This window comes from Stegastes partitus, unplaced genomic scaffold, assembly GCF_000690725.1.
Source record: "Stegastes partitus isolate 25-593 unplaced genomic scaffold, Stegastes_partitus-1.0.2 Scaffold1016, whole genome shotgun sequence".
NCBI lineage: Eukaryota > Metazoa > Chordata > Actinopteri > Pomacentridae > Stegastes > Stegastes partitus.
The window spans coordinates 146,069-170,518 of NW_007578747.1; the positions used below are offsets into that span (position 1 = coordinate 146,069).

Consider the following 24,450-nt stretch of genomic DNA (forward strand, 5'->3'; position numbering starts at 1 on the left):
TACAATCTTGTGAGATGGTTTATTTTATTGTGTTTTGTGGGTTTTTGTGCATGTTAGCATATCCTGATCACACAGAGGTTCTTATGAAACATTTCGTTGTGTGCAGATTCAACATGAATTGCACTTTTCTTCTCCCATTTGCTATTGGCAAACATTATTTACAGTCGATTCCAGTTTATATAAAATCTTCACATCAACAACGCGTGACTGCGACACGCTCAACTTTCAAAAATTCATACACACGTGCTCACATAGTATAAGAAAAATAATGTACAAAACTGTCTCCCTACACAGATGTCAGTTTGTCAGGGCAAAAAAACTCTTCTAACTGCAAATCATGTGTATTGCTTCAAACACTTCAAAAAAAAAAAAAAGAAAGAAAACCATGCAAAACATTTCCACATTAATGATCCAAATGACAATTTCAAATCAGTCACGGACAGTTACATAGGGATGTCCAATGTGAAGGCAAAACTCATTCATCATACTTTTGGTTTTTGGTAGTTCACCTGCTTTGCTTTATGATGCTTTAGGTGACATTTTACGACATTTTGGATATTTGGGAACAGAGTTTCCAACACAGGTCTTGGTTTTCTAATCATATCAATTTGGCTTGTATGTCTGCATACAAACCTGCTCCCCACTCAAAAGAAGTCAAATAAGACTGAACCTTTTAAAAATACATATCAGAATAATGAATTGAAAATTACTGCACCATCATTTCACACGTGAAATTCCCAAATGAACCGCATCACAGTGAAACGGATTATACTCTACATTGTGTCCTTTCTTTGACAGTTTGATGAATTTACTCGCACCGGACCTTCACATCGTGTAGTCCGGGTGTCTCTGACACTGATCATTAATGCACATACAAACTTGGTATGACTTTTGTAATTAAAATAAGTAGTTGGCAAAAAGGTAAACATGAAAAAAAATGGGGGGGGGAAGGTAGCCTATAGTGAGATGACATGGTGAAAACCACAGGGCACAGATTATACATGACATCCATGAAAGTCAGCAGTAATTTTCAATGTACAGAGAGATATTATTGGACAACAAACCTCTTGTTAAAACTATAATGAAATAAAAATACATTCTTTTAATGATTACATACCAAGAGGTTCATAGTTTCTTTTCTTGGCCAATGATATGGGACAATTCTCGCTTTCTATTTAGTGCAAGTGACTTCCATGAATATATCAGAGCACTCCCAACTAACTGGGTACGGGTCATTCAAGCTTAGTAACAGATTCTCCCTGATGCTTTTAAGAAGCTTGTTCCCATAATGATTTCGTCCACAAACCTGACTCATTGCAAAAATAGAAACCTCTGAACCCAGGTCAGTCATCTGTGCAGAAACAGTCCCACACTGCAGTCCTTTGATCACAATTTCTCTCTTTTCATTCCACCTGAGTATAGGATGGATCAAATTCCAGTATGGACCAAGTATTACCTATTCACTATCCCAGTCACTTTCTGTCACATACTACAGTCCATCTGGGACTGTAAACTTTTTAGAAGCCAAGGCACAGTACTGGATTCAGTCTCCCAAAGCCCTGGACAGTTCACTGTAGCTATGTTTTGTTGGATAAAGAAATAAAAACTATTTGAATTTCCTTGCTCAAAGCATTAATGAAAGAAATGTGGGGCGGTGACCGATATCAGTGGGGAGACTGAGAGAGATAAAGCACTTTCATTTAAAGTTCATTCCACATCCGCTAAAAAGTAAGTTCATTTGGACTTATCGGTCTGATCTCTCAGCCAGGCAGGACAGGTAGTGGTTTAAGAGTATTCTTAAATGGCTCGGAAACAAAAAAGCTGCAATAATGGGATGGATAAGGGCAACAGTGGACTTTCTTCACCTTCTCTTTATTACCTTCTCCATCTGTTGAACTAGTCAAGCAGAGATGCAGCTGAAACACGCCAGGTCTTCAGTCCAGACACCAGCAGAATGTACTGATTTAGTTGCACTAATAACTGAGTGACTGGGAGTGAGCCCTCAGAACTTATTGGTATAACAGAACAAGTGTCCTCATCACTCTTATATCAGTTATAAAGTAGGACAGAGAAGCTGCTCAGAGTTCAACCTGTTCCTTGTTTGCCAGGAGTTTGATTTTGTCTGAGTTCAAAACTAAAATTCTGAGCCAACAGCCAAAGTGCTGAAATGTTTCTCAGATTTTGTTGGCGTACAGTGTCTCCTCTTCGCTTTCACTTTCATCCTGAAACTCGTGGGCAAGCAGCGACTTCTTGGAACCCATAGAGGTGAGCCGGATCTCGTCGTCGTAATCATCCCGGTGCTGTCGCAAGCGGTGGAAGCCATCTTTTTGACGATTAGACTTGGCTGCGCACACGCACCAGATGATGCATGCCGTCACAACCAATGCTGTCATGGAGGCTGCTGCAGGGAGGAAGAGTAAGTCACAACTCAGCATGTCTGTTTGCATGCACGGATACGGCTTCTAGGTGGGAAAAAGTAAAAAGATCATACCTAAAGATCTTAAAGCCTGATCATGTAAGTAAAAGACTGTTGGATCGTTTAACTTTTTGACCACTAGCACAACGTGAATCACAGGGAGAAGTAACATATAACAATATAATACAAGCCTATTTTGTGCATGAAGAAGCAACATAATGCATATATAATCACCACAGGTAACAAAAGGCTCTTTCATGCTTACCTGCACTGGCCACAACAAACTCTCTGGGCAGGCCAAAGATGCTGTTGTCCATATCAAACTCAATGATGATGGAGCTTGCAGCTTCATAGGAAGATACCACAACCTGGAAGAGAATAAAAATACTTTAACACTGAGGTGTAACTAAAAAAATCCATTGAGTCCACCCGAAACATAGATGATCTACAGCGCTTTATAGCAGCAACATTTCTAAAAGTGGAATTCCCTGTAAAACATAAGAATCACACTGTTGTTTTTGAACTCATTTGGAGTGTGGTAGCAGCTGTGGTAGTAGTTTTGAATATAAACTCAAAGCTAGAGTCATTTAATCAAGGTTGTCAGAACACTTGTTTCCAGAATTTGACCAGCCATTATAGAAGTGCATTACTGTGGTGGAATCATCACAGGAGGAATGTGAAATTCAAATGATCATAGCATTTTCTTGTAATTGTTTATTTTTAACCAACCATACTCCCTTTTTAACTACTGAGATGGCAATCAAAAGAGCAAACAAAAAGAAGAAAAGATTAAGCCCTACCACATCTTATCCAACCTGGCTGCTTTTCCAAATGGAGGTATAAGACTCTTGTGTCTTAAGAAGCTCCTCACAGAAATGCGGTTGGTAATGACCTAATTAGCAAGCCTCATTTGCAGGTGTGACTGTTTAGTATAATCTGGAGCAGGTTGTCTTAAATGTCTAAAATAGTGCTACTTCATAAAAATCCTAAATTACTCCACTGAACTGCCTGAATCAGGGAATTCACAGTCTCTTCATTCAGTGTTATTGTTTAAAAACAGGAAAGGGAAAAAAAAAAACAGAAAAAAGGAAAATTAGACTCATAGTTCAGGAAATAAGGATTCCAAACATGCAGTTTCAGGCCTGATTTAGTAATGTGGTCAGAAAACACACCCAAAGAGTCGCTGCCAAAGAGTAAGTCTACTTTTGTTTTTTTCAGTATAAAGGCTGTTTTGTGATGTTTTCTGTTAGCAACACACAGAATAATCTACAGAGGCACCAGAATCCACTCAAACTCATGTCATTTTCATTTCCAGAGGCACAAGATGCGTCCCTATGACCTAAGGCAGAGTATCCGATGCCCTAAGAAATATGGGGAGACTATTAAGGAGAGACAATGCATGTTGGCTCCACGTTATGATTTGGACCTTTTGTGTGAGCAGAGGGAAGGAGAACCCCAGAAACCCCTGGATGACAGATATATAAGAAACGCTGCTGTTATTCCGGATGTCAATCTGCCGCACAGAACCAGAGCTGTCTCTACTGATGAGAGAACCTGCAGCAGTGATCTGACGATCCATGGTTTCACAGTACCAGATTACCAGCAGACATATCATTCAGTGGTGGATCCTCTGCTCTTAAATCCCAGTGGCGAGTGCACAGCCTACAGTCTGGAGCTTGGACATACCATTAAGGAACATCTGTTTGAAGAGCTCGCCTACCCCAAGCTTCAAGTTTCAGAGCATCCAAATGGAAAGCTGGAGGTGATGGAGAGATTTTGTGTGCTTCGCCCTACACCTTTCATAGATATAGATAATAAAGGTGAACCACCATAATATCCTTCCGAAGACTGTCAGATATAATTGTGCTATTCCTTATTTGTGTTTTGTGACACTTTAAGTTGTCAATTTGTATCCCCTTCTTCCTGAATATAGTCAGTAGATTGAACACAATATATAAAAGGTGGCATTGAATATGTGAAATGTAGTTTCTCCTTGAGTCCCTTAATGAGGTCAAATTATGGCAGAACTATGAAACCAAAACCTGTCAAAATAAATGTTTAGGTGGGTTTAGTGTTAGTGTTCAGTCCATCATCAAGCGTTAGGTATTGAAATAAGCTAATGTACTGTGTGTGTAAATAAACTGCACCTGTACAACAGAGTGCAAATTATTACAACCAGGTCAGAGTTTATATCTGCTTTCCAGCACTAAGAACTAATACCGAAAGCCAGATGTTGTAAGCCCTTTGTTTCAATGAATATTTCTGAGTCATTAATTTAACACTTGGCCATTTTTTCATTCCATAAATATACATTTGGAGTCACATTCCATGGGTTTCACATTGATGAGGTACATACACATGTTTGCGTTTTGAACAAAGACTGCTTTCTGTAGGTTTTATTAAGTCATCATATTGTGAACAGAACTTGTTAAGTGATAGCCCTTGCATTAAATGACTAATCATTTTGACAGTGACAGCAGCAGGTTTGAATCTTGTGCTTTATTTTCAATCATGGGTGTATAATTATTCCTGGCTTTAAATAGAAGTAGATTTAACTTCTACATGCCATTCCACAGGTATTTAAAATAGCTATAAATATAATCTTCACAGTAGCAAGTACATTCCTTGGTTGCATTACATATATATATATGCATGCAAGTGTGTACCTTTTGTCGTTGTTGTTGGTAGCCGTCAGCCACAGCTTCAATATTGTGGTTACCAGGAGCCAGGAGTGCATGGAAGTAGCCGCCCTCTGAAGTAAACAATCTGACTCCTCCATTCAGTACGATGATTGCCCCAACAATAGGTTTTCCACTCTTGTCTCTCACCACGCCTCGCACGCCTTTATGGACCTGCACAGAGTAGAAATGGAGAGAAAAATCAGATGAATCTTAAGTAAAAATTCCTAACTCAATATATTTTATCATGCCTCAGAAAGCCATTGTTTAAAGCTCACAACAATCAGTCATAACTTGTGAATGTTGCATTGTTAAACTAGTCCATTAAACATTTCCGTATTGTGCTGATAAAATCCTGCATCGTACCTCCACCAACATGCTGAGGAGAGCCTTCTTGTTCTCGGCCCAGAGAGTTGACAGCTGCTCAGCAGCAGGAAATAGACAGCAGCCAGTATACACTGTGATTTCTGGACAGTGGCCAAAGTCCATACTGAAGTCCTGGTAGAACATGTAGACATGAGATGACAAATACTGTACAAAAACCCATTTCTAAATTTGCTTCACTTTTCATGTTATAATCAGTATCTTCAAACTTACATCAAGACTTTTAAAACTGTTAAACAAGCTGTCAAAACAGCTCATCTCCTCTGAGAAGTTAAGTATGCCTTTTTCATTTCAGATCACATTTTTATGAAGCCCAAATACTACCCAGGGGCAGCATAGATGCCGGCTTAATAGTAGCAATTAGCGGAGCCACAGACGTACCTTCATGCTCCCCATGTGACTTTGTCTCTCTGCTGCCCTCATAACTCCGTCTGGGATGTTGCCCACTGAGCAACAGAAGAGTTAGCCGTTAATCTCTATCATCTTAATACTGACTGATATTTTTGACTGCCATGACAAGGATTTGTAATACTTAAATGACATACTCTGCCCATTGTTTGAACATCCAGTGTCCCCGAGGTGCATCTTGGGGTGGTTGTTGGCATACACGCTTGCCAGATACTTCAATGTGCCCTCATTTTCAACTGGAAGAAATAAGATAAACAATTAATTAAACACAGCCAAATCTAGAGATGTTAAGTAGAAAAACTGTTTTCAGATCATTTATTCTACTCTTTACAATTTGCTGTTACATAAGACTGTTATCTTTATAGCTGCAAATGAAAGGCTCGTCAAGTCAGTCTGTAGGCTGTGAGGAAAAGTCCATTAGTGCTGCTTTTTTGAACATTTTATATAATAAAAATAAAACAAAGTCTACACCCCCAGCAGTAACATTTACATGTTGTGTGACGTGATGGATCAAATAAACATAAGTGACAGTATTTGCTATAACTACACCATTTCAGTAGAAGAGCTGAAACATCACTTTTGTCCTGAGGCTGGCACTTGTGGAAAAACTCAAGTGTCTTTCAAGTCAAAAGAGCTTGAAGTTATTCCTGTTGGGCATCATTCTTTTTACTTGTATATGAATGGCATGTTGTGTTCCAAAAAAAAGATATACTTTACCTTAAAAGTGGTATTAAGTAAGGTTTAACAAGTGTTTAGCTGAAGGGTGTTCAGAAAATTCTTGAAAACCAAGAAATTCCAATCATATTTGAAAGATCTGGTGTGACTGTGGTGTTCACAGAAGTCGACATCAAAAACATGAGGAGTTATCTAGCCTCTGTGGATCATGAATATTCATATCAAATAAAGCTGTCAAATTGTCACAACAATTTGCTCTGGACTCATGCCTGAGATGAATGGCCAGATGGGCCAACAAACTGACACAAATCATTATCTTTGGGCACTGTTCCTAAAGCGTCAATTTTGAATGTGGCTCCATTTCAAATCCTCTACATAAACCGATTTAACATTTTAATGTGAAAATACACAGATCAGATACAACATTAAAACCACTGACACATGATGTGAACTACACTGATCATCTCGTAACAGTCTAATGTTCTGCTGGGAAACCTTGGGTCCTGACATTCGTGTGGATGTTTTTTTGACACATACCACCCACTTAAGCATTGTTGCAGACCAAGCACACTCTCCCATATCAACAGCATTCGCTAATGCCAGCAGCCTGCCACAGCAGGACAGTATACCCTGCTACACCGCAAAAAATGTTCAGGAACGTCTCGAGGAACATGGCAAAGAGCCTAAGTTGTTGACCTGGCTTTAAAACTCCCCAAATCTCAAATTGATTAAGCCAGACAGTACAGGACACCCCCACCATCAATGCCCCAACAAGTTTGAACAGAGCTGTGCAGCATCAGACAGGTGGATTGATTATTGTGACTATTCATTGTATACTATTAACTATATAATTTAACAAGACTTACCAGTCTGAACAGGCTTGTCATATGGGTAGGTAGCAACAAGGGAGCCTCCATCGAGGGCTACAGATAGAGCGAAGGCCCTGTTTAGCATAAAGTTCATCATCGCTCTGGTCTCAGGTTGGGGCTCCACCACACGTTGCGATGCATTGCCTATTAAAGTAGGAAAACAGATTGTTAGTGCATACTTCGTTTCTTAAGGTACGTTGTACATACAAGCAATTCTGTTATTTTTTTCATTCACAACAAATCTGACAATTGAAGACTTATTAAGTAGTGTGAATTGTCTTTTATCTCTGCTTGTCAGCACAGTTACACACATGCAAATCCATTCAACTGACCAAAAAAGTCTGTGTCCAGATCCTTGCCATTAGCATTGGTCAAGCCCTGAGTGGACGTGCACTGCTTCTCAGTGGCCTGTTCTCGTCCGTCAGGGTTGACAGAGGGTACAATGAAAATGTGGGTCTCATTGATCAGCTAGGGAAGGGAAATGGAAGGAGAAGGAACAATTAAAGACATAGCTAAAACATATACTTACAAGGCCTACTATTTCAATGTTAAAAAAAAAAAAAGCGACCTGATGGCAGAGTGGTTACTGCGCACCTGTCTACCTGATAACAGTAAAAATGCCACCAAAAAAAATCACTTCAGAAACTTAAAGGTAATTGTTCAAACCACCTGTTCTTTAAAAGTTGCTAAATTTTGAAAACACTTGACAAACACGCAGTACTGTCCTTACACGTGCAGCTTTTAAACTCTATATTATCTGAAAGCCCTGACACTCACTCTGGTGATGGCTGGGTTCTTGCCATAGTTGATGCACAGGAAGGCAGCAAACTCCAGCAGCAGCTCCGTGCCCACAGGGGCATTGCCATGAATCCCTGCTACAAAGCGGATTTTTGGCTCAGACGGCTCAGCTTCTCTTGGTTTGTCGGAGATTTCCAGGGCCCAAATGGTTCTAAACTCCACACTGTGGCCCAATCTGAACCCAAAACAGAAGAAAGAATGACAAAGGTGAGTTTTATAAGAAACTTTAAATACATAGCAGCAAAAAGAGTTTCGAATAGCAACTACACAGCACTAACTTGTTATATAATGAGGATCAGAATGATAGAAATGATATCAAACATTTAAATGTCCTGTAAAGGAAATGCTGTTTATAACACCTGACAGAAGACAAAGCCTGCCTACCTGTGTAATTCTGTAATTTCGGGAAAGTTATTTTTGAAGCCTGTCATGACAGAAGGCAGCTCTCTGGAGGGTCGGTATCGGAAGTTATTCTCTGTGGCTGTGCTCCTGACCAGCTGCTCCAAACCCTGGCCTAGAGACAGCTCCTTGATTAAGCTCTGGAATTCCCTCTCAGATGGGTTTTGTGTAGGTTGGGGGCCAGTGAGAGGTTGGCCATTACTGTCTGAATGCAAACGTGTCAGTCTGAAGTCTACCACCTCCACTCGTTCCTTCGAGACTGTGGCGTAGATCGTCACAGATTTGTAACTGGACAACAGTGAAAGGTATTTCAAGTTAGCAACATTGGAAATAATGGGATATAAATATACAAAATGTTATGGTAGATTCTCAGTATGTTCTTTCTCCTAAAATAAAAAGATTACCCATGGGCAGAAGCAGTGACAGCGTAAGTCCCAGGGATCAGCAGTCTCCAGTAGTCTCCAGTATGAGCGGTGGTGATGTTGTGGTCGATTCCCTCCACACTAATGGTGGCATTGGGAATTCCTGTACCATCTCCAATGTCAGAGATTGTGCCCTTTATTCCAGTGTGAACCTCAAGAGACAAACAACCACGTAAACATAAGTAAGCGCAAAACTGAGTCAAAGGGAGGAGGAAATAACGTTAAGATTTTTGCTCCCTACCTGATGTATAAACTGAAGCAAGGCTCGGCGGTTTTGTTCCCAGTATGTTGGCAGTTCCTTGGCCATTGGAAACTTGACGCAGCCCAGCTCGATGGTCACCTCAAAACAGTTTGTATTTATGTAATTCCAGTCTTGCATGCCACCTAGAGAAAAAAGTTTGAATTTAAACTCCATCTCAAGCTTTCCCTTAAAGCCATTATGTGCAGAAAGTTGATGTGATTATAGCATGTTTGACAAAACTTTTGATGACAAACTTTTTTTTTTGTAAAGAAGTCAAACAACCCCAGAGAAAAGTGGTCTAGTTGTTTGTTGCTTTCAATGTTTCATTCTTAGTTTCACGAAGTAAGAGACTGCCTGCAAGACTCAAAATGTGGAAAATGTACTCAAATATCCACCATGTAACTACAATATTGCATCTATCACTGAAGACAAGGCACCGTACAGTTAAAGGCTACAATTGCAGCAGCTTAAAAAAATTATAGTAATGAACGAAACTTTAACTATCAATCATTGAATAGAAGTTTGAATTGGCAAAGGAGGTGTGAGCCAGGCTAAATTTCTTTATGCAAAAAAAAGTTTTCAAGATAATGTAAATAGAATAAAAACCTCAAGTATAAAAGGCTGCTTTGGATGGGAAAAAAAGACTAGAGAGACAAAGGATGAAACAAGTAGGCCTACCAGGAACAATGTACCACTGAGCACCATTGGTGATGCCATCCTTAAAATATTCTTCAGGGTACAGGTCCACACAAGGGTGTCCTTTGTGCATCTGAGGGTTTTCCTACACACACATCCCAGACAAGGAAAAACCAAACAATGGGTACTGTTGTAGTCAATTTCCAAACACGGTCTCTCTCTTCACAGAATGAACAAAAAAAGACTGTAGACTGAGTCTACAGTTTGCTTTCAAATAATAGGTGAAACCAAAAGCATTTTTTTGTCTGAAACTGATCCCACGGCAACAGTGTCCAGTTACCTGTGAGTACACTCTAGCCACATGCTTGAAGACCTCATCATCAGGTGAAGGGCTGTAATGAATGAAACCGTCTCTGTCATCATCAAAGGGGTAGTTGACCACCAAGGAACCTAAATTTGAAAACACAAAGATAAGACAGAGCAAATCAAAAAAATAAAAAATAAATCAAAATCTGTAGTTAGAATACATTTCAATATGCATAAGTGGTTTGAACTGTGAATCTAAACAGCCATTTATTACAGAACTAACAAACTTACACAGTATTTTAAACTATCAATACAATTAACAGACTATCATGATCAAAAAGTGGCTGTGACACTGGAAATTTAAAGTAAGACCGTGCCTCCATGGAGGTTGGCTGACAGGACAAAAGGGATGCTCTTCAGCCAGTTCATCACAGCTACTGTCTCTGGCTGTCTGGGATCTGTGATGGTGGTAAACTGGTCTGGGAAGTTGCGATTCAGGTCATAATTGTTACTGTTGTTGCGTCCTTGGTAGCCCTTTGCATCCCCTGAAGAAAGAAAGAAAGAAACACCAGTGATGAGTCATCCACATGTATCTTTAACTGCAGCAGGTACTCGCTCGAAGATTTGCAGGACCTCAGCTACGTCTCCTCTACACTTCCTCTTACACATCAGCAGCAGATACAACATATTGGCAGTCGTTACGTGCTCATGTTACATGCTCACAAAAGCAAGGCAGTGCAGCCGAAGCCATTTTCAAGCAGATGACCTGAAGGCTGCTGTATGTAAGGAGATAGGATGTAAGGAGATACCACTTTGCAAAGGAAATTAGAAGAAAAGCTACATCTCACAAAATTATACTAGCCACTGTAATCGCTTAAGATTTCCTCTCCATGTGAATATGGACTTGTTTCACTCACAAAGGCTGTAAATTTGAGAGCAGTTAGCAACATAGACTCGACGAATAGTTAATGTAATGATCAAATTACAGTTAAGGTTCTGTAATGTTATGTTACACAGTTGCTCATGTATCTAAAAGCAATATATCTAAGAGCTGTATACTAAAATATTTCACATAATGTTTCACAATATACTTGGTTGGTGTTGCAGATAGTGTTGCTGTGTTATAGTTTGTCTGAAAATGTATGTGTATGTGTCTTTTTATCCCCTTACCTTCAACGGCTACCTCATAGCCATCAGGGTTCATTGAAGGCATGATGTGAATGCGAGTGTTGTTGACCAACTCAGTGACCTCTGGGTCGCTACCATAGTTATGGCACAGATACTCAATGAGGTTGAGCATTAACTCTCGACCCACCACCTCATTGCCGTGCATGTTGGCCACATACTTAAACTCTGGCTCACCTGGAAAGAGAAAGATGCAAAATTTTAACTTGGATTAACAGATGCTATGAACATAATACCAAAGAAAGCTCACATTAACATGAACATTTCAGGGTTCCCCACATTCTTATTATTTTTTTTTAATCTCGTAGCACTGGTAGCGCACAACATTTGGTCGCAGCTTCCAACCACTTTTTTGGTACAGCGAGGTATTAATCAACCTTGCATGGTTGTCTTTGCATACCCCAGTTTTGCATTGGTGTAAAGACTGATGCTAACTTCAGATTTGATACATGCAAAATATTTTACTTAGAAAAACTCAATTAATTTCATCCCCAGTTGGTTCTTGGAGGTGGTCTGATATCACTTGTATAAACTGGGCACAGGCAAAAATGACACTAAAGTGTTGTTCTGTAAATGCCTCACATGCAGGCTATGGTGGATGTTGCTAGGTGGCTGCACTTCAGTTAGACAGGTGTACAAACAAAAAATTACTTTGAAAAGAGTGAAGTAAGAGATTCAACTGTCCTATTTTCCCCCAAATAAATTGAAGCTAGTTTATCTACATGGACTGTTTTCTATGTGCAAGTGGAGCTCATTTGTCATTACAAGTCAATCAAGTTCATTTAACTGCGAAATCAAAAGCATGATTGCAATGCGTGTCATTTAACTTTGCACCTGTGGAACAGAGTGAGCCATTGTGACTGGATGTAGTACTCTTTACTTTTTGCTGAGTCACTTGCTATCCCCGTGCTTGCACCTGCACTCTTTATTATACATTATACATTCTTGTAATAATCCGATAGACTGCTTCATCGTTGGAACATGCAATAGTGAAATTCATTTTGTTTCATGTGTAAGGAACAGAGACACTGACTGAGGTAAAAAAAATAAAAATAAAATAAAATAATAATAATAATGATAATGATAATGATAATGATGATGATGATGATGATGATGATGATGATGATGATGATGATGATGATAATAATAATAATAATGGAAAAAGTACGCTTTTCCACTACTGTGGCTAACGAAGCTACTCCCTGCAACAGCCAGTGTGTCACTGAAACAGCCAAATATTCATCATACACTCACACAAATGTAACCACTTAAAATTTTCATACGCAAACTCTCCAAAACTGGTCGCAGTCTGGAGCCATGCATCTAGAGCCCAGCTATTCATCACATGTGAACAAAATAACTTCTGTAGGGACTGTATTACACTGCGATCTAAGACATACCGTGTTCATGGACAGAAGGGTTGTCCGAGATGACCATCACATACAGCTGACGGCTTTCCACCGAGTGGCCAACAGAGTAAAGATGAGTTATCGAGGGGAACTCGGTGTTGTACTTGCGTAAGAACAGCTCCATGTCTACATAGTTGTGGTGACGAAATTCCTGGGGCTGGATGGGCTGGTGAACAGGTGGAAGTACAGCTGTTGTGTTTTTGTTTCCCTCAGAGGGAACCACCAGGGTCTGGTTGGACTTGGAGGAGCTGGTGGTGGAAGCGTTTGGATGGCTGGTTGATGGCACTGAGGTTGTGTTCACAGGCAAGCTGGTTGTAGCCACACTGACTACAGGTGGCAAGGTAAAGTTAAGTTCTGTGGCTTTGCCCTCAATCACCTGAACACTGTTGACTGTCATTGATGCGTACCTGCATACAAAAAGAAACATGTACATGAGGACTTCAGCTCCGCCTTAAAATCACTAGTAAGTGCAAAAGTATTTGTCAAATTGCCATGACAAAAAAAACTGTATTATTGCTGCAATTTCCTTTAAATCTCTTTCCAAAGAAGTTAATAAGTACACTTATGAAACACATTTGTCATCGCCTCAGTGGCAGAAGTTACTTTGTGACACTAAGAGGAACTAAAGTTGTTAAAAAAAAAATTTTGAGCAGCACATGTGGGTAAAGTCTGGAGCATACAAACTGTGCTTAAAATCTGCTAGTCTACAAGAGCCAGAATAAAAATTTTGCTTCACTCATTGTGATCTGGCAATAATCAACAAGGAACAAACAGCGATGAATGCAGCACTCAGTAGGTCATCACTGGTGACTACAATGAAATTTAAAACCTGACTGGTTGGACTGTCAATTAATGACTAAGCTCTGTTTGTGAAAACATGCTATGGAAAGAAAATCAACTGGTATTATTCACCCTGGAGCCACAGCTGTGAAGTTGTATGTTCCTGGGAGAAGAAGGCGGTAGTATTCCCCATATTTTCCTGTGGTCAGGTTGTGGTGAATGCCTGCTACCACAATGCTGACATTGCTGAGGGCAGCACCATCGACGGCTTCTTTCACATAACCATGAACACCTATGTGAACCTGGAAGAGCACAATTACTCAAAAGATAAATGGTTTGCAGGTAGGCTTTGATTGTGGCATTGTCCTTTTAGATAAAACCAAAAAATGAAAATACATTATAATGATTGTTTATGTATCAATACTTGTTGTTTTTTTGTTGTTGTTGTTGGTTGTTCTACCTTTTCCATGTATGCTATTAAGGATTCCCTGTTCAGATCCCATTCCCTTTGGAGTTCAGTAGCAGGAGGATATTTGCAGCAGCTCAGCTCCATGGTGATTTCCAGACAGTTTCCATAGAGGTAGTTGTAGTCTTGCATTCCTCCTGGATAACAGACCAGCAAATTAAGAAACAAAGCATGTTAGGACTGGCAAAAGCTATTGCAATATACATTTAATTCTAATTATAAATAAGGGAGGGATTTGTATAAATCCATAGCTTAACCTGATGTGTGCAACACATGTATAACAGCACGCTCAGCTTGCTTAAAGTTGAACCTCACTCGTGCCAGGCCAGTTCATTAGCAGAGAAAGAGGCTCTTTCTGGAAAGGCTTCAGCCCGTCTTTGTCCCCTCAATGCCATAGTTTAAGGAGAGTGTTTAGTGTGGCAATAAGCCAATGACATCTGCAGTTTGCCAGCCATCTAGCCCTCCAGTAAAGTAAACAGAGACACACAGGAGGACAGGCTGTTCGGCTGGCCATCCCTGTGGAACAACAGCAGGCAGTCAGAGGCTCCCTGACTGGAGGGTTGCCATGGCTGCCTGCTGGGTGGCCACAGGAAACAAATGAAACAGCCACTATTTTCTACTTCTTCAACACTGACAAACAACTTCGGGTAAGTAAGTAGTCTCACACCAATGAGGAAGACATCAACCACAAGGCAACAGGAAATGTTGGTTTTTACGCAGAAACTTCAGCTATTTGTGAGGCACAATGAAGACACATGCAAGTACATACTTAACATCCAGAGCCCCTTCACAGTTATTTATGGGTAAAGAACAGCCATGGATGCCACTTTAGTCCGCATTTACTGCAACCTATTTCATTAAGTTTCTTTCTATTATACTGCATTATCTCTGAACATCTAAAAGTGGTTACACTGCTGTTGCAATGACTATTTGAGCAAAGTGTCAGATATTTAGGCTTCTGCCCACTTTCTAAAAATCTGATCTGCTTCTCTGATGACAAGATGCTCCTGAAAATCAAACAGCAAACTGACTTTGAAAGCTAGAGAAAATGCAGTAAGAAAAGCTTCAAGCTTAGGAGAAAAGCTGCAGGCTGTGATGAGATACACGCCTCGACATAGAAAGTAGACGGACCAAAAATACACACTACAATCACAAGTTCTTTGGAGTCATCCCCGGTCAAGCGACAGCTGTTCAGCTGACTGAAACTTGGCGAGAGTGGTTGGCTGGCAGGTTATTCAGTGGAAACTGGGAAGAGCCACTTCAGAAGATGTAATAAACTCTGAGTGCTCATCTGACAAGTTAATGACGTTTTTTTCAGTTGTCCATCAAACAACAATCTGACAGAGCAATTAGGCCTTTTTGTGTCTGTCTTTAAACAATAGGCGGGTGCACCTAAACACTGCAACAGGTTTTACTTGATGTAATCATTCTTCCTATTCATCATAGCCATTACATGTGACGAGGGTTAAAATTCACAGTTGCCCATTTGTGCAAAAATATGTTCCAAAGTTTATCTTCACTTTATAAGGGGGTTTAAAAGTCTGAATTAGAGAAGTCAAGGAGTATGTTTTTTACAGTAGATCATTTCCTCTTTTAGTTATAATCTTACCACTGTAGCTCAACAGGGAAACAGTGCCTGTGACTGTAACTTTTGAAGATATCTACTAGATTTAACTTGCTCAGGCAGCTGGGATATGGGTGGTGTACAGAGATGTGTCATGGTGATTCGCAAGAGACTTTAACCCTTGTGGTAACAGCAGAGACAGCTGGGTGCAACGTCAACCAAATGTAGCCTTTATAATATCTCACCTGTTACTGACAAGCAAATCTACATTCAATGGTGACAAGCATGGGGCTGCAACTGCATGACTAATATAAAACCCTTTTCTCTGGGTGCAAGATATCAGAGATTGTTTTGTGCAAAGTCACTTCAACTTGTTTGAACTGAATTAAGTATAGATAATAGACATCTGGCATTTACTGATAGAGTTTGACAAACACGCAGATGGACTACAGCAGCTCCGACCTTAAATATCCTGTTTATGTTCCGGATCCAGTGACACACCCTGAACTTAGCAGGAAACCACTGGCCAGACGGTGACGTCAAAGACAGACCCAGTAGCTGAATTTGCTGTGTAGAGCACAGAAATGCATATAATGTAGGATGACCTGAGGCATTGAGTGCTACAATAAAAAAATTAAAAACAATAGTGTCATATTTTTAGTTAAAAATGAATTATGATAATCTAGGAGGAGAAACTGCTTCACCAAGCATATGACAGTCAGCTTTTTACAGTGACGCAAGACAAACTTACGGCTTTCAGCGGTCTGAGCATATTCAGACACTTCCGTGGCCCTCAGATTACCGGGCAATAAAGCCGTATTTTCATACAGTAAAGTTATACACTGGACGTTGCAGAGGTCTAATGCAGCCACGTGTATCTTTCAGCACACACACTGTATTCCAATAACCTTTGCCTATAGCTTTGAACAAATGACCTAGATAAACATTTTTTTTAATTTACAATCTGAATCAGTCAAGAAAAATACAAAACAAAGTGGACATCATTTAATTCAAAAAGTGAAAAAGGCTTGAAAAACACACAATAAACAACAGACATTTTCAGCAACATCAGACCCACATATGTGCTGAGAGTTGCATGAATCAAAATACAGTTTAAAAAAATGAGGGCCCTTGCAGCCTAGACTGAGTCCAAAGATTATGGATCACGATAATATCTTTCACTGAACCATTATTTCAAGCTCTGACTGCCAAACAAAAAGCTCCTGTTCCTGACTCCTGGTCCTGGCCATTTGCCTGGACCTCTTATTATGTCACACAATGACCTAACAGTTTCAATCATCTGCCATTAGCCCAGTTTTCGCAGTGACATTTCATCCACTGGGACATGTCAGACAGATAAAAGAATTGTCTATTCAACAGTTCTACGCCTCCTGGTGCCTATCTTCATCACAAGATATGAATACTGTTGTTGCTGGTGGCTATAATAACTGGCTCGTAACTACAGCGGGAACCTTCTGTGTCTGAATACTGGACTTTTAACCTGAGAAAGCAGTATAGCAAACTATGTAGGCAATGTAGGCACTAGGCAATTTTCTTGTTACTGTGCTTCAAGTTTCTGACAAAGACTTTGCAAAGATAAGTAAAACCAAATTCTCACTGCCATTCAAGATTGTTCTCAAGGCTGTGGTAATGATTAACAGATCCAGGTACTCTTAATGGGAAACAAACAGTGTGACATCTAATGACATAATGTCAAGTTTAAAGTGACCTGAACAGGTATAAATGCTATTTTTAAGGCATCCTGACATTGTGTGCTAGTTTAATTACATTTATTTCTTCAAACACTTCTAATGACTTTTGATTACAGCCTGTTGATTTCTCCCAAACAGCTGTTGTCATACATGGAATCATCCTCATACTGACAATTTGGAACACCGCAAACTCAGAATTACCCTCATAAAACACACTTTCAAAACCAGACTAAATTAAATATTGTCTGCATGGATCAACGTGATTTTGAACTTAATTTGATCACCTAATTGTAATGTACCTCCACTACTCTGTGGGATCACAAATTGAAAGACACTCCATTGTTACCTGCAATTTACTACAACACAGTACATCTCAACAGGACAAGCAGTGTGGTAACCAGATGCCGCGGACTCCTACATCACCACCTCCCAACCCCTCGGACAGACCAACAAAGCAAAGCACGATGATCAAGTTTCTGCCTACGAGGTGCAGAGTAAAGCTGTTTCTGAACCTGTGTTATACAAGCTGCATTTAGTTTAGCTGGTAGGAGATGCTTATTCAGAGGACAGGGATACATATCCAGTATATAAGATGAGTCAAAAGATTCAGCCGGCGGCCTTTAAAATGGCCACAACGAGTCTGTCTACTGCTCGAACACTTTCAATAATTACAGGCTTTGGCAGACAAACATGATGAGTAGTTCCCTCTGAGCCTTTCAGTATTTCGACATCTGGCAAACCCAAACCCAAGCCACATTATTAACTGTTTCAGTGACTACAGATGAATTTTGGGTCATTCCAAATTGCAAATGTTGAGAAAGCAGTTTCTATTTGAGAGTTTGTAGCTGTATTAGAGAATTTTTAAACTCACTTTAACATGTTACACAATGCAACTAAATGAAGCACAAGAGAAGTCAAAGTAACAATGAACCCACTTTTCATTGTCGTCTGACCAAGCTTATTAGCTGAGAGGCTGACTCTAAGCAGCTTTAGACCAAGCTGCTTTCTGAAATACAATATCAACAAAACAAGTCTGCTCAGAAAATGCAGAGAACTATACTTGTGATCTGAGATGGAAGAAAAACCCTGTGTAAAAGATAATTTCTGCTTTCTGTTTCCTCAAACAGGCTGTAGCTTGTAGACTAACCTACACAAGGTGCAAACGATCCAATAATGACATTCTTGGCCCATAGATGAGAGGGATGTTAAACAGCAATGTTGGTAAGACTGTCTGAACAAACACCTTGAAGAGGAGTTTTGCATCCCGGCTGCCCTCAACAAATATAAAGCTTTAGAGAATAATTACTGGATAAACATCTTAGACAACAATAGGCATTCATTCAAGGAAACACACCAATTCCACTGAACTAGTCTCCATGGCAATACAAATCCGAGGTGTCTCATTTCAGACAGCTGTTTCCTCATTGAGCAACAAATAACGAGACCACTCAGGTTAATAAGAAACAAACGGGGCATGATCCATGGAGCTGGACTCCTGCTAGACACTCTCACTTCTCTGACAGATTTTTAAGGGTGCGATGACTGATGTATGATCCATCCATCCATTATCTATACATCGCTTAATCCTCACTAGGGTCGCAGGGGGGCTGGAGCCTATCACAGCCGACTTAGGGCGAAGGCAGGGGACACCCTGGACAGGCCGCCAGTCTATCACAGGGCTACTGATGTATGATCTATAATGTTTTTATTTCTTATCAGCCCTCAGAGCCAGAGCTTGTAACTCTTCCTTGTATTATGAAATACCGACATTCATAGAAAACATTTCCTAAACAAATCAATTAAAAACAGTGAAACTTGATTGTCTTACCAGGTACATCATACCACTGTGCCCCATTTGTAATGCCATCTTTAAAAGATTCTGAGAGGGCATCAGGACAGTAGGGCTGACCGGTCTTCATCACAGAGTGGTTCTGGGCATATACCAGAGCCAAGTGACGAAACAGACTGTCGTCCTCTGACTGGCTGTAGTGGCCTTGTCGCTGGTGGGAAGCTGAGTCATCAAAAGGATAACTGGCAACCACGGTGCCACCGTGCAGGTTTCCCGACAGCACGAATCTAGAGAGACAACAGCAGATCTTAGCAGCACCCTTGAAGTATAGTTTCATGTTCTATATGCACACACAACACAAATGTCCATACCAGATGTAAAGTGAAGAGGAGTTTAGCAATAAAAACACTGTAAAATCTGGGTGATACCTACTTTCTTTGGCTGATGCCTTTTGTTATCTTTAACTAACCATCAGTTGTATATTTTCAGATTGAAAGAACATGGTGGATTTTTAACTAACCCCAACTTCAACATTTTAGTGTGCACGTGGGCAAGTTTTGTACAAGTATAAACCTAAAATATTATGAGCCTATCATTTAAAATTCAGGAGGACATGATTTCACTGTGAAGTAACAGGGAAACAAATACTGAAATGTAATGTTTAGAGGTATGTTCCCTTTTAGCACAGCAGTCTTGGAGCTTTTTTTTTTTTTTTTTTTACCATTTCCTAACATGTTATACACCAAACAACTAATCAGTTAGTAGAGAAAATAATCTAAGACACACAGATAAATCAATAATTAAAATAATGAGTAGTTGCAGCCTTACAGGACGGCACTTCTTGGGAACTTTGAGTCACACCTTTTAACCTCTGAGGCCTTGATATGTCTATACTTCTGTGAAATAACTGAAAATTGGGGAATTATCAACCACAATTTCCTGAACCAAATGTCATGTCTTGACATTTCCTGTTATGTTCAACCAGTAGCATGCATATAACCAATTGTGCTAAATGCAAACCAAGACAAAGAAACAAACAGATTCTTCTCTGCATTTAAAATCTGGAACCACTACATGTTTGGCTTTATTTTTTTTATTTTTGTCTGAAAAGTGTTTACTGGATCTTGGAGACTTTCCAACTACACCTTGACAAAAGTGTTGCCTGTATTGTAAAGTAATTTATGACACGGAAGGGATCTTGGCTAGAAGACAAGCGTTGTTTAAAAAGTAGGTCAAAATGAGACCTTTCATATGTTATAACCTGTTTTTGACCAGCCACCTATCCCACATGGTGATACAATCCTTGAAAGTTTGACAAAAACACACTTTTTAGAGTTTTCTCAGGTGAATCATCAGAAAACAGATAACACATCCAGGGTACCGATGTTTGTTTCTATGACTTTATGCTTTAGACATTAAACTGGTGTAGGTTTGCTAATGAAACTATAATACATCCCAAGATACTGTTGCTCAAAGGTGTCTATGAAAAAAAAAAAAAAACATGATGAATGAAAGTGAGATTTTGGATTCAGATTATAACACCTGGAGTGGATGTGAAGTTGACTGGGTTGCAGTTTGTAACAGAGTTAAAACATGTTTTTCCTGAACACGTCGTGATGATCTCCTTTGTGTATAAAGTTCTGAAGGCTCAGAGTGCCCCTATGCACTTCATGGGCCTGTAACTTTGAATGAAGATGTTGTCAATCTAAGAATTTGCTTGCAAGTTATTTTACACACGGTTGGAACTTGTTTAGGTTTGGTTCTTTGTATACAAGATATCTCCACTCACTTTTTCTCCTGGATCCATCTGATCACAGCCGTGACTTCGGGGACGTCTTCTGGCTTGACTGTCGTCCCGTCAAACTGGTCAGGAAAGCTTCTGTTTAAGTCCTTGTTGTTGGCATTATTTCGACCCCCGTTGTCGCCATTGCAGTCCCCCTCTTTGGACCTCTCAAAGCCGTCAGGGTTCATGCTGGGCATAATGTAAATATCCGTACTGTTCACCAGCTCTGTAATACGCGGCTCTTCCCCATATTTACTCAGCAGGTAGTCCACAAGGTAAACCAACACTTGCCTGGACACGGTTTCGTCACCGTGCATGTTCCCGACGTATTTAAATTTAGGTTTCCCCGGTGTGTCCCTGTTGGGGTCCTCGGTGATCCGCATCACCCAGAGCTCCCTGCCCTCCACAGACTGACCTATGCTCGACAGGTTCGCTATGTGAGGGTATTTCTGGGCTAATGAAAGTAAACGTTCGGTTAGTTCAACATAATTGTAGTATTTGTCGTAAGTTTCCTCCGTCGAGGGCTCGGTGCTGCGTGTCCGGCGCAGCCTGGCGTCACCGGGGGAGACAACAAGAAGGAGAAGGAAAAGTGACAGCCGTAGTTTCAGCGTCGCCGACAGATGCTCCCAGATGGGTCCCATGTTGACTGACCTTCTCCCACTACACCATGCGGAGTTAAGAGATGAAAAACAAACACTAGGGTCGAGTATTTTGAGTTTTGGCTCCGTAACGACGGACGTATTTTCGCTGTCACAGCCAGTCCGGCCTCCCTGTTTCCATCTTCTTCCGTTCACCTCACGGGGGCGGGGCTTCACAGTGGCGTCACTTTTTAAGGTGGGCCGGAGGAGTTCCACCTTAAGTTCTTTGTGTTTTTTTGTTTGTTGTTTTTTTAACCTGAATTTCCACAATTTCACAGCTCCCAAAGTCAGAGGCGCCTCCAGATTTTTTTGTATGGGTGGCCACATGGGCTCAGTGAAAATCTTGGGGTGGCACAATAAAATCAAAAGCTGTATTTCAGACATTCTGTTAGGCTGTTGCAGTATAGAGGCTGGGTGAAAACTATTGGTCAGGGAATGTCAGCAGAGTCTCCTCAAGGCCCTCAGCTCACTATCGCTCAATGCTCAACTCACATTTCACCCCACGCTACACAAATCATTTACCGCTTGCTCCAATAAAAGAGAAAAACTTGCACATGCACTGTATTTTAATTTTAGCTGTGGCTTCTAACCCACTCTATCCCATCACTGAGCGGACCTCGCTGGCCTCAGTCAATGGCTGGCAGTGTAAACCTGCCCTCTGTCCAAAATCACCACTTGCTCGTACTCAGCTGTGCTCACATGCCCTGCTATGGCTGTATTCGAAACTGCATACCTACTACTACTGACAAACATAGCATATAGTTTGTGCTACATACTGCAGACTACATTCCATAATAGCATGCAGTATGGAACCGTTAAATCCTTTTATTATATAGTATAATATGGCATGCTTTTTCAGTTTCTGATTTTGGAAAGCAGAAGTAAACAATTTTCTCTAGAAGCATAATGTTAGTCATGCTTTTATCAGACTATCAAACTTGCTGATTGGCTCATATTGTGAGCATTTTCTATAACCTAATAGCAAGCCTAAAGTATTAAATGTTATTAAATGAATGTACCACAAAAAATCATTATACAGGGGACTATCATAATACAGTGTACAACTCAAGCCAACCAGCAATTCCTCCAATGGTAAAAGTTCATAGTAATGTAATGTACTTACTTACTGACTATATTTTTTTTTTTTTTGAAATTTTTTGTAGTTTAGGAGCCAGTTTCAAACACTTTTCTGTCAGTCTAAGAATGAAGAAATCACATTCTGATATATTATATTTTACTATTTTACACTTAATGTTACTCAGGGCTGCAAGGTGGTACGGTGGTTAGCACTGTTGCCTCGCAGCAAGAAGTTCGCCAGTTTGTGTCCCGGTGAGGACACCCATGATCTTTCTGTGTGGAGTTTGCATGTTCTCCCTGTGCAGCGTGGGTTCTCTCCAGGTTCTTCGGCTTCCTCCCACAGTCCAAAAACATGTTGAGGTTAATTGGTGATTCTAAATTGTCCGTAGGTGTGAATGTGAGTGTTTTTGGTTGTCTGTCTCTAAGTGTGGACCTGCGATAGACTGGTGACCTGTCCAGGGTGTCCCCTGCCTTCACCCTAAGTCAGCTGGGATAGACTCCAGCCCCCCCGCGATCCTCGTGAGGATTAAGCAGTGTATAGATAATGGATGGATGAAACTTATGAGTACATAAAATGTCTTTTCAGTATTACTCAGTGACCTGTTGCCATATTTTGATAGAGAGAGGTGGAATAATTTTATCCATACCCACGCTAATGTGACTGCTGCAAATATCCTGCTGTGAAATGATCAACACAAAAATCTCCTGAATAGAAAAATTTGACATGACAGAAAAATATTTGGGCCTCAGTAAACAGATCAGACCTCTACAGTAAAATAATATCCAACTGTGGAGCTCATCATTCAGCTGTGTAACTAATGACTTGATTGTAGCTTATAAACTGTGACTCTGTGTCTTACAGCGCGCCTGTCTGAGGTGAATAAAAGTATTTTTTCATTTGCTCTTTCCTCGTTCCACAAAATCAATGATCTAAGAGAAACCAGAAAAAAAATATTGAAACACTGTATGTATACAGTACTTCACAAATTATCTAGAAAACAGTACGAGGAAGAAAAAAAAAATCAAATTTATTCCCAGCAATCATGCAAAAAACAGCCATGTTCTAAATTTGATGGGTGATTCTCTTAACTTGTGAGCCAAGGTCCAGGGAAATATCAGGGAAAGCTGTGGATCAATGAACCAATAACGTTCAAGGTTCTGCCCACTGACAAAGACCACTCCTTAACCCTGAGAATAATCAATAAACTGACACTGTGGAGAATCACTTTTAAGCACCAACAAACTAAATAACACTTACTGTTGAACAAAAGCCATATCAATGCACTGTAAATATCTCTAAATATCAAAAACAATAGATTTTCTGGCTCTATTAGATGAAGTTGACAAGCAATATACTGTTGTGCTCACAGGGAATCTGATGACTCATTTAGGTCATTGAGGAAGTGCAACCGTGCCCTCCTTTTCCAAATAAAAACCTTTGACCAGGCTCTCTTCAGTACATACTGTACAAAATGGGTTTTGTTGACTTTATTTGTCTGTAGTTGACAATGTAACAGGTACATGACATTACAAATCAAACCCTGTGGTAACATTCAATTACTATCGATTGAAAGCAGCCGACTGAGGATCTAAATCAATCTACCAAATGCCTACAAAGCAGCGGAATACTATGTAAAGTTTTCAGAGGGCTTCCAGCTTTGGTATTTTTGTTGTTTGAAATGTCATTAAGAAATGGTGGTTAGGGGTAATTGTGGAACAAAGTGTACATGAAAGAACCATCAGAAGGAACAATCAGTCTCAACAAACAAGGACAGTGTCTGAAAGATACAAGGCTGCATCTGGATAAGCCACATT

The 24,450-nt window shown here is 40.2% G+C and overlaps 1 protein-coding gene across 2 annotated transcripts; it reads right to left on the reverse strand.

Annotated features, from left to right (window-relative positions):
- Positions 1-21,705, reverse strand: cpda (carboxypeptidase D, a). 2 transcript variants are annotated; one of them, XM_008295036.1, is made up of 21 exons: positions 20,927-21,705; positions 19,177-19,424; positions 14,067-14,209; positions 13,739-13,908; positions 12,818-13,233; positions 11,403-11,594; positions 10,610-10,777; positions 10,267-10,376; positions 9,969-10,071; positions 9,291-9,433; positions 9,032-9,201; positions 8,613-8,915; positions 8,208-8,403; positions 7,763-7,898; positions 7,428-7,574; positions 6,024-6,122; positions 5,860-5,924; positions 5,461-5,592; positions 5,083-5,268; positions 2,682-2,784; positions 1-2,398 (listed from the first exon to the last, which is right to left on the reverse strand). In XM_008295036.1, the coding sequence occupies exons 1-21, from the start codon at positions 21,559-21,561 to the stop codon at positions 2,175-2,177; spliced, it is 4,089 nt and encodes a 1,362-aa protein (XP_008293258.1). In that variant the 5' UTR covers positions 21,562-21,705; the 3' UTR covers positions 1-2,174. The 2 variants fall into 2 exon arrangements, with proteins under 2 accessions (XP_008293258.1, XP_008293257.1); XM_008295035.1 differs by having other exon boundaries at positions 1-2,401.
- Positions 21,706-24,450: the final 2,745 nt, after the last annotated feature.

Coding starts and splice junctions, on each gene's coding strand:
- cpda (XM_008295035.1), bottom strand. CDS start 21,561: ATGGGACCCATCTGGGAGCATCTGTCGGCGACGCTGAAACTACGGCTG. Junction 7,899..8,207: donor AGAACCCAGCCATCACCAGA/GTGAGTGTCAGG, acceptor TCCCTTCCCTAG/CTGATCAATGAGACCCACAT. Junction 5,593..5,859: donor GTCACATGGGGAGCATGAAG/GTACGTCTGTGG, acceptor ATGTTCTACCAG/GACTTCAGTATGGACTTTGG.